We start from the raw sequence: 16,975 nt of genomic DNA on the forward strand, positions 1-16,975 counted from the left end.
AATATTATTACTATTTTCTCTGGCTTGTGAGCCCACACCAAAGAAGCTACAGAACAACATGGAAAGCCTGCAACACTTGGTGGAATCATCACAGATAAAAAAGCAAGGTGCCAGTATTTACCAAAAATATTCCTGTTTTATTGAAAAAACACACATTCTCCAGAAACTGTTCTTGGTACCTGCCGGAGCACTACCTGTGCTTTTACTAGCACACGCTAGTTTTACCAGCAGTACCCACTTGTGCTTATCCAGCTCCTGGGAGAGTAATTAGATTAACTCCACAATGCCCCTTAACTTTAATGAGCTTCAGGATCCTTAACATATCAAACATGGCAGCTGCTCAGGGGTGTCCTCGTGTGCTGTCACGGCCAATTACAGGAAATTTTTGACAAGCTGATGATGCCTTCATGGAAACTGCAAGATTTTCAAAACTTAGTTGCATGAGCTCCTGCCATGGCAGGATGCCAAATGAGATGGGGCTCATTTTCTCTGCACTTTTTCTTATTGCATATTCCAGTCTCTTCCCCTTTTCTCCTTCAAGTCTCATTGCACAGATTTGGGAAATTATTATTTCCCCTCATCACATAGTGCATTTGTGTCAGGGACATACAAGTGACCTGATGTAGGTAAAACTACTCAAGTTATTTATATAAATAAGTCAGAGATAAGTGTTCTCATTTCTGTTCTTTGCCATCCATTAATATCCTCAGTGAGTTTTCTATATTCTCATCAAGAATTGCAAACTGCAGCTGCATTTTAAGGGCTTTGTAGGTACAGCATAACTTGCTATGGTTTGTGAAGCTTCAGCTGGCTGCACCTGAGAGCTCAGCCTTTGGAACATAAGGTGGTGCTCAGCTAATCTGTTCTTCTGCTATTTTCAGCCATGTCTCCATGATCAGAACTCAGGAGGCAAAGACAAAGAAATTCAAGGAAAAGGAGAGAAAGCTGTCCAAGTGAAGGCATTGTATGCATTAGTGATCACTTTGTAGGTACATTGTGTTTAAAATAAGTTGGTTTTAAATATTAATGATAAAAGCCCTTACAATTTTTAAATTCATGTTTATAGCTCTTATTTTAAATTAGCAGGAAGTACAGAGTAGAAAGGCACCTTAAGGATTATCTCCTTCCAGCCCCGTGCCACGGGCAGGGACACCTTCCACTATCCCAGGTTGCTCTAAGTCCCATCCAAACCAGACTTGGACATTTCCACAGATGGAGCAGCCACAGTTTCTCTGGGCACCCTGTGCCAGGGCCTCATCACCCTCACAGGGAAGAATTTCTCCCTATGTCTAAGCTAAATTCTTCCTGTTGAAGCTTGAATTCCATACTCTACCATGATTCATTTGAGGAGAATGGACTCATCAAACTTCAGTTGGAGTCTTGTTGGGGAGGAGAAATTGCTGAGCTGTTCTTAAGCTGTCCTCAGTTATTGGCAACAGTATTTCAATTGGAGGAATTTTTTTTTTGTTTTCCTAATAATTTTTGCACTCTGATACTTTTTGCAACAGAGTTGCAAGCTCAGTCAAAATATTAGTAAACACATCTCCCCTTTCCTAGAAATCAGTTGCATTGAAAATGAAAGGATTGGTTTAGATGGCACATGTATCACAGTTTGGACTTGCCACACACATTGGACAAATCTTCCAAAATTTTCTTAAGGGGACGGTCAGGTGCAGAGAATAAGAACCCTTGAAAAAAGTCACTGCTAAGTGCACTCCCAGTTGTGTGCAAGGAGCCAAGCTAAAAGGAGTTTCAGAAGCTGCAGCTGTGTGCCAAGGGCAGGGAGTAGGTGGATGGGTCAGAGAGCCAGAGAGAAGGGAGGGACATCTCTCAGTGCAAAACAGCAGCTTAACATCCTTTTGCTGGCAGATTTTGGGACAGGTCTGGTCTTCCCCCCTGCCACCAGCAGCAGGCAAGGAACAGGCTGGTAGACACATGAGCCTTAGAGCAGCTGAGTACACACAGCCCCAGCAGCACTTGTTATTCCATGTCCTGCAGGTGGATGGCACAGCAGGACTGCCCACAGCAAGGACACCACAGATGGCAACCAGCCCCTGGGAGAGAAAAACCTAACAGCAGGCTTATACACTCCAAAGGGTGAGTTCAACTCCCTGAGACAATGTGGGATGGGCATGGCTTTTGCAAAGCAAAATAGCTGCAGTGAAGGTTTTTGCAGGAGACTTTAGAATGGTTCATGCCCACTCCTCTCAGGCTGCTTGCACTGTTCACCATCCAGCTGCAGCATTCAGTGTTTGTGCACCAAACTATGTGACAAAAAGGAACAGTTTGTGTTTCACATAAAAGTAATCAAGTTGTCTAATCTGACAGAAGTTGGCTGTCAGGGGTATGAGCAGGTCAACTTTAAAAGTAGTTCTGTGGTTGCAGGCTTTGCCAAGCTGTGAGTGAGAGTTTGTTTGCTTGAAGATGTCCTGAGCCACTGGCTGTTAGATCCACAGAGGAATGTCAACAATAAGTTGTTTCTCACGTGTAGCTGCACTGGTCTCACTGCCAGGACATTGCATTAGACAGCTATCAGCCATTCCAGCAGCATCTTTTTTATGCAGCAAGGCAACTTTGTTTAAATCTGCTTTCACCTTTGTTCAATAATGAGAAAACACCTGTGAACTTGGAGAAAATACTAATAGGTTCCTCCAGAAAAACTGAAATCCAGGTTTATTTCTTTCACCATGCCTGAACCATTTAATTTACATGGCATCGGTCCTGCTGGGAATGGCATAATAATTTAGAGGCTTTTGTAGCAAAAGCTTAGTGCAGATCTTTATAGAAACCCTGGCTGATCCTTCAGCAAGGTGATACAATCACGAGGACTGTGAGTTGTCTGTGGGATCAAAGGGCTGGGTGCTTAATTAAAAAAAAAATTGTTCTCAATCTGAAAGACTTCTCAGGGTTGGTCTGTTTGACATGCTCACCATTGCATTAGAGAACCTATTCTAGCATAGGTTAAGTAGCTTGCTAGTGAATAACTTAATCTAATAGCACAGTTAATCTCATCAGACAAGCCTCAGGCGTGTGCATAAATACGCTCAGGCGGCAGCTTTGACTTCAGGGATTTCTAAAGATCACCTTCTATTGCTGCTGAATATTACCTATAGTATCCACTTCAATTGGTTAGAAAAGCCAAGTGCTAAGAATGCAGCTGAGGTTGTTCTACTGGACAAAAATCAAAATCCCAACTTGCCTGTGCACTTGTTCTTGGCCTAAGTCTATCTCCCTCCTCACGCTCCCCCTCATACCCTCGCAGGAGTTCCTTGAGCTATTTTGTGGCCAGGTCTGCAGGAGCAGGCAGCCCAACCCACTCTCCTCGAACAGCTGGATTGCAAGTCCCAGTAAGAACAAGGCCAACACTTGTTCTTCCCAGCAGCTCTAGCACTGTCCCACCAGCTGGATGCCCAGTGACCTACCAGATGCAGGAGGTCAGCTCTGAAGTTCATCTTCCAGTCTTTCACCAAAGCCATTCTATTTCACACATCCAGGCTGCTCTACCACACAGAGCAGGAAGGAATTAGCAGAGGCATTTAGTGATGTGCTTTTTGAAGTACTTCTTCCAAACCGAAGTTGTAATTTGTATACTTGCAGATCTACAAAACTCTGCTCTTCCAGACCAAGCTCACTCAAGGGAAGGGCTGTTTGCAGGCTTGTTCTTGCAATGCTTGGTTCAGCATTATGGAAAGAGGAGCTTGCTCAAGTGGCAGCATGTATTTGTACCCAAAAATACAAAAGGCAGAGAAGCAGGGCAGCTTTCTGCTTCTAGCATATAAAGATACCAACTAGCTGAAGCTGAAAGTATTCTACTTCATCTGGCTTACTAGAAGGCCACAACTTAAATTCAAGGTGAAAAGCTTAGTCTTAAAAAAATATTTACAAGTTTAAGCCAAGTATTTGCTAACAATACTGTGGTGTTGTTCATCAGTATGCCACCCCACTCTGTTCCAGCCCAAACCCTATTCCCTGGCCATCTCAGTATTCCAGGTTTTTTTAAAGCCTGCTCCCACCCTGACAAAGTAATTCATTAAGCCTTTGTGACCTTTGCTCTCCCCTCAGCAGGAGTGGAGCTGCCTGCCAAGCCTTTCATTTGAGCCGAGATGATTGCTGGACAGTAGGGGGTAGAGAATGAACTATTTTGGGGTTCAACCTTTTGTTACTCCAAGAGGAAGGGCCACTTCTCAGCACTTCCTTAGCACTAAGATTGCAGGTCAAGTGGCTCACTTGGATCAAAGTTACCAAAATGAGTGAGGTCACCGGTCAACTGATAATGAACTGTCAATCTGAAAATGTTTATTGTTTCCTTAATACATTACATAGATTAAAACACTTAAGTTCCTGTTACAGTGCTGGTAACCACACCTCCCAGTACGCTTCCCAAGCCCAAGATGCATCCCACAGCCCCACTCAAAGCAACACTAACTCAAATCCAGGGTCCAGATCCACCTGGACAGGCAGGTGCTTGGAATGCTGCTCGTGCCTTCTTAGCCTACCTTGTGTCTCTTCAGCACGCACTCAAAGTTGATTTTACAGGTTGCCGAAAGATTTCCTAAAGACATCTGCTGCTTAGGTGGCTCAATATGGGATTTCCAGAACTCTGCACTCGAGAGGGTCTCCTAGAGAAGAAGGGGAGCCCCGCTAAGGTTTAGGGGCTCCGTGGTTCACCTAGGCAGGTCTGCCATTAGATCAGCAGCTTCCACCTTCCCGTTAATGGTACCCCCACCACTGATGAACAATTTGATCTTCGTGTTCAGTCACTAGGGTCCTGTTACCGCATTCTTCCCAGCGTCTGACCTTGCCATTCTCCACCAAGATAAATTTCCATTCCACTCTGGTGTCCACGGGCAGGCTGATGGATTCGGACCAGAAGCCATCCTTGTCGCGCCTGAGGGGGACGTAGCTGTGCCACTGGCCCAGGCACTCGTGGTCCCCGGTGACACCGATGAGCTGTGCCTCGGAGTGGGTGACGTAGTGCACGCGGAAAGCCACGTGGATGTTCTGGAACATGGGCGGCACGGCTGCAACTCGCTTCGCTTTCCAGTCCCCGTCACAGCAGTCTCCCGGTTCCCATTCCTTGCTGTCTGAGTCTTCCATGCTGCCATCCTTCCCTTCGACCAGGTGCTCAGAAACAACTTCCCACTCTTCATGGTCCAAGTCCCTCCTCTCAGCTGGCTGACACGGCTGCTCCTCGCTCCTGTCCTTACACTCATCGTCAGAGGCCCCTGCCAAGTTCATCACGCACCATCCGTCACTTGCCTGTCCCACCTGGGCTTCCAGCTCGCCTGCCTGGCTGCCGGCCACATCAGCTGGATGCTCCCCCGGCTCCGTGACACCGCGCTTCGGGATCAGCCGCTCCAGCTCCACAGGCTCGCCCAAAACACGGCTGAGCTCCTCCCTTGAAGCAGCCGCCAGATCCCCTCCCGGATTCGAAGGGCCGGACGGGGCAGCAGCAGACCCCTCCCCGCCCGCCGCAGCATCCCCTGCAAGCGACATTGAGGGAGAACGGGTTAAGCGCAGCGCCGGCAAACCCGAGTCCTCGCAGGCTCGGGCAGCCCGGGCCACCCCTGCTCGGTGACACAGGGGAAGCATCGCCTCCCCGCATCCCGGTACCTGCGCTCCCCGCGCTCGCCCGCCGGGGCCCCTCTCTGCCGGCCGCCGCCGCCGCCTCGTCTCGCCCGTCGCTGTCGCCGTACCAGAACCAGGCGACGATGGCGGCCAGCAGCCCCACGAGCAGCGCCGGCCAGAGCCCCGCGCCCAGCCAGCCCCAGGCGCGGGGCGGCGCGGGAGGCGCGGCGGCGCGGGGCGGCCGCAGCGCGGGCGGGCCGCGGTCGCGGGCCATGGCCGGGCGCTGCAGCGGCGGGGCCGCCCCCGGCGCCGCTTTAAGCCGGGCTCCGCGGCCGGGGAGGAGCCGCTTCAGGGCGGGCGGGGCCGGGCTGAGCCGCGCCGCGGGGGCGGGGGGAAGGCGTGAGCTCCCAAAGGCAGAGCGGAGGAAGTTTCCCACTCTCGGCGCGTCTACACCCGTTCTCTGTCTTCTCTCAAAATTAACGGGCTTGCACGGGACCTGTGGAGCGCATCTAAGCCCAAGCCTCCCTGTCAGGGCAGAGTCACGCAGGGCAGGTTTAATTCTAGCTACTGCTGGTGGGCTTAGATGCTCCTGCAGGGGTGTGCTGAGGGGGACTGATTTGCTGCTAATTTTACTGCTTGTGCTGGTGACAACCCTGTCCTGCTCTGGTATCTTTGAGAAGTGAGATGAATTCACTACTGATTTTGTAACCTCTTCGTCATACTCTAATAGCTACAAGTGGATTCCCTAACATTCCTGGGTTCTGTATTATGCTCAGGAAGCTTTTTCGATTATCAGGAGCTCAGAGTCCATTACTGCAGAGGATATTTGGTGTTTACTTAAGTTTACCTTCATTTTACTATTCTTGAAGTGATGATGTCAAACCTCATCTCAGAATTGAGAGGTTGTACAGATAAATCTCAGTAGAAACCCGATAAATTTAGCAAATGCACCTTGGAGTTTGTATTTTGAATCGGCAGTTCTGGAGTGTCAAATTGTGAAAATGTTTATAACACCAAAGATTAACAGCAGGGAAGGAGTGAGGGGAGGCCGTTCCACTCAGTTCTTTTTGCTGCCTTTTTAAAATCCCTTCCCTTTATCTGACCAAAGGTGTGGTCATGACTGGCTCTCTAAAACCCATTGATGAGCTTTTGCCCATATCTCATTAGGCAAGAGAATGGCTAAGTGGATGTTCCAGTAAGTCTATTTCCATGGGTGAACTTCGTAATCTTTCAGTGTCAGTCCGAGCAGCGCTCCCTCAGCTTGACGGGACAGTAAATGTCAATCGAATTTATAGAAGCACAAGTGTGCAGCCTCCGTGGGGCAGCTCCCTGCCTGGCATGGAGGAGGGTGGCTCTGCAGAGACACAGAATTCATGATCTAAATATCTTCCCTTTCTTTGCTTACCACAGTAGCTGAGGAACTGTCTCCTCCAGCAAAGTGCTGAGCTGGTGCTTAAGTCAAAATATCTATTTTGGTCCTGGGCTCTGTCCTGGCATGGGCTGAAAGTGCACTGCTCACATATCCTGCTGGGTGACACAGGGGAAGGAAAGAGCTGTGCAGCCAGGACGTGCCTGGGCACTTTCCCAGTAACGGAGGGCTTGGGTGCATTCTCTTTTACCACTGCTGGTGCTCCAAGGTGCTTCTCAGGCTTGGTGCTGAGAACAAACCCTTGGCTGTAATGGGCTGTGCTAACTACTGAAACTTTTTAGAGTAGGTGATATTGCTGTTCGCTTACATTCCTTTCTTTCCTAGCCTTCAAAACAGCCAGTTCCCTGCTCTGTGTCTGTGCACCACCTTGCTGAGCTGGGATGGCCAGTTTGTGCACCTACACGCTGCTGTTCTGTAAGTACTGTGTGCACGGCAATTTAGGCTTCCCTGTCACCTCCCTGCAGCAGAGCAGCCACAACCCATTAATTATTGTAGCATTACACTACAAGGGTATCCCCCTGCCAGCCCTCAGCACAGATGGAGAGATAGAGTTTGGAGCTGCTAACCTCACATTTCTTTCCCTAAGCACATTTGATAAATCAGCATAGGAAGGAAAAGACATCAAGCAAACACAGCCTGGGAGAGATGACTGCAGGAATCCTCAAGGAAAGGTTTATTTTGAAGATACAGAAATGCACAAGATGAAAGGCAGGGTGCTGCTTTAATGAGCAGAGGTCTCCTCTGTTCATCTCCATGCACATTCAGGCCTCTTCTGGTGCCAGACTTTTTCACCCAGAAGAAACTAAAGCAAAGCACCCAAATTACCATGATCATAATTGTTGATATCACCAATGGATTTGCATAATTACAAAAAGAGGGTCACCAAGCTAGTGACACGGAGACAAGCTTGCTGAGAGCCAGGCAGGGAAGGACTCTTCAACAACCCCCACTGCCAGCTTGGTCCTGCATGGCCCCCAGAGGACCTTTGCCTTTGGGTTTATGTGGGTGTAATGGGTTTTACTCGTGCCTGTAACAGTGATTGTCTCAGCAGGCAGCAGCTGAGTCGTTTGCTCTGCAACTCCTCTCAGGGTGCCTGGGATTCTTTTGCTGTCTGCTGATTTTTTTTAAAACAAGGGTCTTGGTGAATCCTAAGGGTGAAACTCTTTGATTGCTGATCACTTAGGGAGGATTAGCAGCACAGATGCTGGACAGGAGAGAACTGAGAAGGGTCACTGAGGGCTGAGGTTCCTCCTCTGAGGCAAATGCATGGACCATTGCAGATAGTAACTTATCCCTTTGAAGGCTTTGGCCCCCCTCTCCTCTAGGAATTCTTCAAGTGCTTATATCCTGTACAACTTGGAGACTTCTGTCTCCTTAGAGGATTTCCAAAGCAGATAAACAGAAATGCTCCAAAATGCAACTGAGATTTTTTTTTTTTAAAGCTTTCATCAGAATCAAACATGGTGTCTGTACAACAGAGGGACAAGGAAACAAATTCTCAAAGTCTCAGGGCCACGATTCTAGTTCAAATTAATTCAAGACTTCAGTTTGTCCCTGCAGTCATTCCTGATGTAGCTGTACTTTAGAAAGCAGTGCTCTGTGAACGAGGTTCTGTTGCACCATTTGCTCAGCAAGAAGGAGAGCCTTGGAAAAGCAGGAGAGTATTTGGAAAAGCCACACGTGACTTTGTGGAATTCCCAGCTGGCTGGCCTGAGATCAGGAGCCTCAAGCCCGAGCCTTCCCACATTTCAGAACCGAAACAGGAGTGCAGGTATTTGCTCTCCCAGCCCTGGAGCAAGGCAGCAGCCAGAGGTGTTGTTGGGAAGGGCAGTGTCTCACAGGAGCTCTGTTCCCCTGTCAGCTGTGCCACCTAGTGTGGTGACAGGGGATCTCCAGACCCGTGTACTCCTGTCCCACTATCATGGCTCTGACAGAGGATTTGTCATTTGTCACAGGATATTTGGGGAGCTCGTGTGAGGCTGGCCACCATCTGATCCCGGGGGAGAGAATGCTCCTAAAGCCTTGTGTGTGTGCGGTGCTTCCTCCCGTTCTGCAACAGCACAAAATGGAAAGGTGAGTCAGTAAATAAGGAATTCAAATCTGGGAGCTCTGTTACTCCCTGTGGTTGTGCTGTGGGCTCATCTGGAAGTGCCACAGGCAGCTCTATTGCTGGAACAAATGCCAAGTGCCTGTGCTGCAGCAGTGTGCTTTGGGAGTTACCCCTATGTTCAGCACTGCTGATTATTTCAGTGTGAAGAATCCCTCTTCTAGTTTAACTGGAAACAGTCAGGTGTCAAAAGGAGCAATGGCACATCTCCTTTTCCCATCTTAACCATAACCCCCAGAGCTTAGGCTGAATTAGCCTCCCTGGGAGCCAGGTTAAAATCTAAAAGTCAAGAGTGATGCCAGGGAGGTTTTCTGGGCTTTTGATACTTCCTGTGTTGGATCCCCACCCAAGCAGGTAGAAAAATTGAAAGGTCAAAGTATTCATGTCCTTTGGAGGAAACCATGACCCTGACTGGCATTCTAGCCCATCCCTCTCCCATATAATTTGGAGTATCCCAGCTGTGAACACTGGACACTCTTGTGCAGCGTTGCGCTGCAGTCAGCAGGTGGCAGAGGAGGAGTATGGCTGGCAGGAAAAGCTCTTCCCTCCCAAACAGAGAAGAGATGAACTCTCAATTGCTATGAACTTCTTGAGAAGTGGTTGGTTAGTAATGAGGACACCCCAGCTCCAGGTTTGCTTTCCATTATGAGCCATGAAAATCTGGAAGGCAGCTGAAAGGGACCTCAGGAGTCAACTTTAGGCCTGGTGTCATTCTTCTTTAAGAACAGTGACCCAGCCTGGCCAGAGATGTCACCCCCAAAAATCTTACCCAGGCTGAGAAGCACAGAGCACACAGGTTTAACATCTGTTTTTAAGGACATGGGTTGTGATCTTCAGTTTGTTCTGCTGTTTCTCCTTCTTAGAATGTGTTTCATCCTCGCTTAGCTGACTCAAAACATCTAAGAGGTCTAAAACCATTCTTTCCTACTTACCCATAGTAATCTGCCTTGGAATTCCTTCTTGGGTTTGAGGTACAGTTTATTGCTTGCCCTGCCAGTCTCTTGCTGCATTTTCTGTGCTTTCTCTGGATTTCTGTGCTGTGACAGTAGTGTCAATGACAGCTTTCCTTACATCCCTTTTCCTTCTAGGTTTGTTCCCCATGAACCATTATTTGCCAGCTTCTTCAGCTCATTAGTCAGTCTGTGGAAGTCTCACTTTCTATTTTGCTGTTCTTCATTCTCCATTTCCCCAGCTGGTGCAGCTGCATTCCAGGTGCCCTTTCATGGTTAGTGCCTGCTGCTTTTTACCTCCTCCCAGGCATAAACCAAAGTATAATGTATTTTGGCTAAATTGTCTCAAGCTCATCTCAGACTTCACTGAAGTTCTACTACTCAGCAGCTCTTAGAAATTCAATCATAAATGAGATTTCCCAGCAAAATCCTGCTGACAGCCTCTCATGGTTGTCTCACATCCTGGAGATGACATGCTTTGACTTCCATGTGGGTTCTTTACATTGTCAGGCCCATAGGAAATGCAACATGAAAGACAGGTGAAGTGTGGTATTATTTTACGTTCTTTCTTTGACTTAGGCCAAACCTTTTTAGAAATTCTGAATATGGGTGTTGATGCCCCCATATTCTAGATGCTACTTTCCTGCAAGCTGCAAAAAAGCGGTATTGTTTTATAAATCACATTATTTAATTCAAAATGGGGGTGGTTTTTTGTCGTTCTCTGTGATGCCTGGCTGCTTACCATGTGGGCTTTCTTGAGAAAAGACTCTACCAAATGGTTTGTAAGCTCTGATGGTAGGGCTTGTCTTCGTGGCCTGAATAAGTTTGATTACAGGTCTGGCATCACAGAGTTGCAGTGAGGTGCCTTCACTGGTGGTTCATATTTTTCCTCCCTGGAATAAAAAGCCAGGTGTATAATATCAGGCTGCAGCAGGGATTTTCAGTGTGCCCTGAAGTGCAGTTCTGCTGCCATCAAATCTCTGTCCCCACAAGTTCCCCTTTGCTGGGTTCAGTGTGTGAGGGGGGTGTCACTGGTCACTGAGTCATGTGCTGCCTGGGTCTGGTGACAGGGGAAAGCAAGAAGTCCTTTCCCACACAGCCTTGTCAGAGGCAGGGCGTGCCCTGAGCCAGCACCTGATGCAGTGGCTCCATCCCGGGGCCCAGGTCACATGCTAGAACCATGGCAGGGACATATTTTCACTTCCCCAAAGTGCTCCCTTTGGTGCCGAGGGACACAGCTGACCCACACAAGGTATTGCAGACTGTGCTGAAGCCTAGTGGCTCCCATCCTGGGGCCCAGCTCTGCTTCTGGCCTATATTTATTTATTGAGGCTGGCAGGCACCCAAGTGCAACAGGGCACTGGGCTGAAGCCTGGGATCTGGCAAGGAATGGGGACTGGAGGAGCTGGGCTCTGGAAGAAGCACAGAGCTAGAAATAGCCCAGGGTGCTGTCTTGCCTGGCTTTGCTGCCAGGCACCGTTTGCCTTCCCTTTCCCCCTCAGTGTGTTTTCCTCAGTGCCCCTCTGTGCCGAGCAGATGATACAAACAGCTGAAGGCAGCTTTGCTGCCAGCAGCTGTGAGCAGCTGTCCTGAGGGAGCCTGGCGTCCTGCCCACCCAAACAGTCCTGGGATTTTGTTTACTGCATTGGGATCAAACCCACGTCGTGGGGCCAGAGCTTTGCCTTCAGCAGGGATTCAGAGCCACGTGCTCCAGCCCGGTCTGCACTGCCTCCAGGGGCTGGAGGGCACAGGGAAAACAAATCCTAAGGCAGGAGATTGCACAGCCTCCCTCTGGGACTGAACCCCTAGGATCCCCTTTGTTCCTTTAACCTCTTGCAGAACATTTCCCTCATCCTTTTCCCAAGCTGTCCCTTGAGAGCTCTGCCTCTGGCACGTTTCCAGGGGAGCTGGTGGCTGTCATGCCCTCGGGCAGTGCTGCCCTGGCAGGGATGGGAGCTGAGGGCTGTCCCACACACAGCCCCGTTGTTGAGCTGGCAGGCAGGAGCTGTTTGTACCCGGGCTGACATACAAAGCATTTGTTTCCAGTGGCTGCAGGATAAGGATGACTCATTCCGGGACTACCAAGTGTGCATTTAAGTGCAGTGGACACTAGCAGTCAGGGAGAGACTTAGAACGTGAGTTTTTGGTCTTTCCTCATCTGTGGCAGCAGGTTTGGTACACTTTAAGAACACACACCCCAGGTTTTGTGCATGGGAAGGCTCCAGAGAGCTCGGCTGTGCTGCTCTGGAGCCACTGGTGCTGCTAGCTAGAAGATACTTACACTGCAGAATTTTAATTAGAGATAGTTGATCACCCAAGTAAATCATAATGTGATGCAGGCTGGCAAGATCATCTAATTGCAGCCTTCAATCCCTGTGTTTACTTCAGGAATGGGGGAAGATCTCAGGCTGTGGCAGAAGACAGGTTCAGAACAAAGCAGACTCTGATTGTAGGTTTGCAGCCTCTGTCAAATGCAGTCAGCAGAGACCATGAAAATCCCTGGCTTTCTGTGCAAGACCTCCCCTTTTCCTCAGTAAAATTGTGGGCAGAGGTACCGTGCATCTAGGCTTTAATGCAGCAGCAGACATTCTAAGGGCTGGAGTCTGCTCTTGAACTCTTTCAGATCGAAAAGTAGTTGAGAATAGGCTACAAAAAGATGAAAATGAGACTCCTAGAGTTTCTGCTGTGGAGCTTCCCTCACCTCTGTGTGTTGGAGTGGCACTTAGGTGGGACAGGACTCCCAGGTGAGGGAAACGTGCCATCGGTTTACCCATTTTACAAGTGCCCTCCCTAGTGCATGCAGTTCCCTTAAAAATAGGTGTGGGTTGAAACTCAAAGTCCCAAGTGGGGCAAATAAACGGAACAGGTGTCCCTCTCTGCCTCCTCCCATTGGGAAGGTCTGGGCCAGGGGCTGCAGTGCCCATCCCTCAGGGTTGTAGACTGGAATCCTCACCATTTTAGGAGGCTTGCATGCCATACTAGAGGAGACCAAGTGCATGTTCACCGTGGATTCTGTTTGAATGAGAGGTTCTTTACAATGTCTGTCATGTCCAGGGTTACCAGGAGAGGTTTTCAAGGCTGGAGGGTCAAGTCTCTGCTCTGCAGTGTCAGATATTGATGGGGAAGTGTGTGACTGATAAAAAGTACCTGGCCTGCATGACTAAACTGACTCTGCTAGCCATGTGTGTCAGTAACCTTGCCCACTCCTTAGAGCTCTCCCTAGAATAAAAGCAGAGACACCTTTATATGGTGATTCAGGCTTTGTTGTCTGCTTGTTTGTAAGGCCAGAGTGAACACAATCCTCGTCTGGTTTTGCATTTCTGCAGGCTTTTTTTGCCAGGCTCTCCTTTGCTCTGCTGCTGGGAACAGCATAGGCTCATATTAGGTATGTTTTGGGTTTCTCCCTGGCTGCTTCCACACCTGTGTTTATCCCTTGGTGTGCAGAGGATGTTCCCAGTAGTCCAGGGCTGTTTGCAGCACTCAGCAGCAGCAGAACAAGTAAACCTGGTTCATCCTGGAGCTGCCTCAAGGGCTATACAGAAAACTGAGGGCTTGGAAAACTGTGTCAGTCTCTGTGGGCAATGCTCAAGAATATCAGATCAAGCACTTGAAGAGACAGCGTTCTTCCTGTTGCAATCTGCATTGCAGAAGCTAAAACCTGAATTAAAGTAGTAAAACTCTGACAGGGGGAGCTTCACTGATGAGATGGGCTTGGCCCTGCAAGCCAGGCCCTCAGCAAACCTGTGGAATCTTGCTCCAGTTGCCAGAGCCTCCCATCCATCCCAGTGCAGGCACTGCTGCTTCCTTGCCTTCCTTTCCCAGCAAGGTCTCTGTTCCTCTGTTCCACAGGCACTGGTGACATCCTCCCATCCCAGAAAGCATCTCCTGGTTCAGCAGAGAGGCTCCAGCACTGCTCTATGCCAGTACTGGGAAGGAGGTATTTGCCATGAGGGATTCAGCTGTGGAAAAGGAGGGAGCAGTCTGGGTGGAGAGGAGAAGGTGGCCTGGAGCGACGCTCAGTCCCACGCTGGCAGCACAGCTTGGCACCCCTGAGTCACGGGGCTCTTGCTGCACAAGCAGATGAGTCAGGGGAGCAGCAGCCCCAGCCTGAAGTAGCTGAGGGGTGTGAGTGGCTGCACTGCTAGTTTTGGTACAGCTGAAGTTAGGAGGAATATGTGTGTGTGTGTGATTATAAAATGTGCCTATATCACAATTAGCACATGCAGGTGTGTGTGAGTGGCTTACAATCCACGACGGCTGCAGTTATTTAGCTGGGGAGTGTCAAAAATATGAGGCTCCAGCCCAGATTTCAAAGGGAAAACCACTCTTGCTGCTAATTTCATAATAGTCAAAAGTAATAATTTCCTCAGAAGCTAAATTAAGTGCTATTGCAGGCAAATTTCCTGGGATGACACTGCCCCAAATCTGGAAGTCAAGCAGCAAAGGCTGCTCTCACAAAAGCACCAACTTTACTCCCAGCCCTTTCCAAGGTTGCTGATGGACCCAGTAATTGCAGGATAGCTGTGCCCTACAGTGAACTGCTTTCCTGCCAGCAATTAATTTGCCTCTGTGGGAAGAAGAAATTGAAGCTTGAGACAGTGAAATGTGATCACTACCCACTTACAAACCTTTCAGAAATGTCTCAACTCTCAGCTGAAATCAGGATCTTATAATTACGTTAAATTATTATTATTTTGTTGTTGTTGTTGTTGTTGTTGTTGTTTTATTAATTAAGCATAGAGTACTAGATACCCACAATGTGTGTGTGTTCTCTGGCGACAAGGACACGTGTGAGCTGTGCAGGGAAAGCAGAAGGGCAAAGCCTCTGGAAAGCTTTTCCTTGTGCATTACTAATGCACTGAAACACTTGAGTGTTTCCCAAGAGCTGCTCCTCCAGGGCTGGGGAGCTCTTGGGAAACACAGCATTCCCCTGCATGTGAGGCTTGTGCTGCTGTTCTTCTTAGCCCTTGCTGTGGAACTGAAGCCAGCACAGGCTCAGTTTGCCAGCAAATTGGGAGTGGGAAGGACCTGCAGGTTCCCTGTCATGTGTTTTATGTCATGTGGGTGAGCTGGGCAGCCAGGTACCACAGATCCATAGAGGGAAGCAGACTGCAAACGTCATGCAACAGCAGGAGATGTGTGGACAAGCCTACTAAAATTGGAGATGAGACAGAAATTGGTAGAGTATTTATCAGGTAAAGCACTTTTCTAGTTACAGCTGCATTTTCATAGTTGAGGTGAAACTACACTGGGTCCTGGAGAGGCTGTCTGGTGTCTCTGCGTGCCCTGAGGTCACAGCTCCTGAGGAAGCAGGGCAGGCCTGGCTGTGAAGCAGTCAGACAGGGTGTGAACAGGTCTGTCAGCAGTGGCAGGTGATTAAGCAAGGGCAAGCACGATTCCTATCTCAGGTGTCAAAGACCAGAGATCCATCAAGTGCCAGGGATGCACACAGAGACGAGGAGCAGTACCCCACCCTCCTGTGTGCTGTTCCAGCCCTGCTGTGGGCAGCATCAAACATCCACTGGAGAAGTGTCTGACAGTAACCCACAGGAGGAGGATTAAGGCTTTCTGGGATCTGGTCTGATTTGGCTGATACTGTGCTGTGGGATTTCCTAATGCCTTCCCTTACAAGCTTTTCCTGCTTTGCATAGACTCCAAGGAGCTGAGCACCTGGTGTTGCACAAACAGAAGGAGCCACATCACAACCTCAGTAAATCTGGCTTTTTATGCTTATTCAATATATTCCCAGTGCATGGGACAGGACAATTTCACAGTGTCTGTGCTTTCCAGAATGGGCCTTGTCTGCCTCTTGGCTCAGTAACCTCATCGTGATGCTGGAAAGGGAAGATGCGCCCCTGCTTGTTTCAGGGATCTGTAATTATGACACACAATTGTGCCTGGAGCCAGCAGTGCACCCACTGCATTCCCAGGCTGCACTCCAGAGGTGGAGCCACTTCTCACAGGAGTGTGTGCAGTGTATCATAGCTGCTGAGCACTTCCCTGGCTTCCAATGGCAAAATGATTTGCCAAAATAAAGAAAATAATTCACACTAAAAATCTAGAAAACCTGTATGGAGAAACAATTCTATGCATCACATGGGGAGGGTTTTATGGAAAAAATCCAAAAAGCTTTAACCAAACCCAAAATTCTGTAGGAATCTTTGCTTGATCTGTAAATATCTGTGCCAGGGTTCAGCTAAAATATTTTACAGTGGAAGGGAAGGTTTATGGTTTCAGAGCAAGGAAGACTCTTCCATGGGAATTCTAAGGGGGGGATTTTGTTGCTGTGGTTAAATTAGTCTTCAAAACTAGATTCTAATTATGTACTCTGGTTCTTGGTTTTTGGAGAAATGGTGATGAAACAGGGCTGAGAACACCACTCGGGAATGAGAATCTAAATGGAAGAAAGCTGCCAGAACAATCTTTCTTTTTTTCCTTTAAAAAAAACCAAAACTGCATGGGTGGAACTACAAAAATTCTGGTTTTCCAAACAGCTGTGACATGTGACCTCGGAACCTTTCACAAGCAAAAATATCCAAAAGGGCACATAGTAACATAACACTTGCTGCAATCACAATTACAGGAAAAAGTATTTATAAGGGAAGACGCTTCAATCCATCCTAGCAGGAAATCCACCTGATAGGCCACTTGCCCTCTTGCTCGGGAAGGCATTTCTTGGATCAGGCTTGTGAAAAACGCCAATCACTTGTTTTTGAAATTTTAAAAGTTTAATGGTAATAAAATGGTTATAAAAATAGTAATATAATTAGAATAATAAAATTTGAACATTTGAGGTTAGGACAATATGAGACAATAAAAACAAAGAGATACGGACGTCCGGGTACCTTTTTCTGGGCAACACAAGCCCGAAAAAGGACCCCCGTTAACAGAGGATTAACCCTTAAAAACAATCGCCTGTTG

General features: G+C 48.4%; 1 protein-coding gene and 1 long non-coding RNA gene across 2 annotated transcripts; one reads left to right on the forward strand and one right to left on the reverse strand.

Moving 5' to 3' along the window:
- Positions 1 to 4,271: 4,271 nt before the first annotated feature.
- On the reverse strand, positions 4,272 to 5,881 carry STBD1 (starch binding domain 1). Its single transcript, XM_064416222.1, has 2 exons — positions 5,614 to 5,881; positions 4,272 to 5,483 (listed from the first exon to the last, which is right to left on the reverse strand). Exons 1-2 carry the CDS (start codon positions 5,840 to 5,842, stop codon positions 4,711 to 4,713), a joined length of 1,002 nt encoding a protein of 333 aa, XP_064272292.1. The 5' UTR covers positions 5,843 to 5,881; the 3' UTR covers positions 4,272 to 4,710.
- A 2,056-nt stretch (positions 5,882 to 7,937) lies between these two features.
- On the forward strand, positions 7,938 to 14,018 carry LOC135298556 (uncharacterized). Its single transcript, XR_010360551.1, has 3 exons — positions 7,938 to 8,768; positions 8,953 to 9,070; positions 13,904 to 14,018. It is a non-coding gene; the product is annotated as an uncharacterized LOC135298556 (long non-coding RNA).
- The last annotated feature ends 2,957 nt before the right edge of the window (positions 14,019 to 16,975 follow it).

This window comes from Passer domesticus, chromosome 4, assembly GCF_036417665.1.
Source record: "Passer domesticus isolate bPasDom1 chromosome 4, bPasDom1.hap1, whole genome shotgun sequence".
Lineage (NCBI taxonomy): Eukaryota > Metazoa > Chordata > Aves > Passeriformes > Passeridae > Passer > Passer domesticus.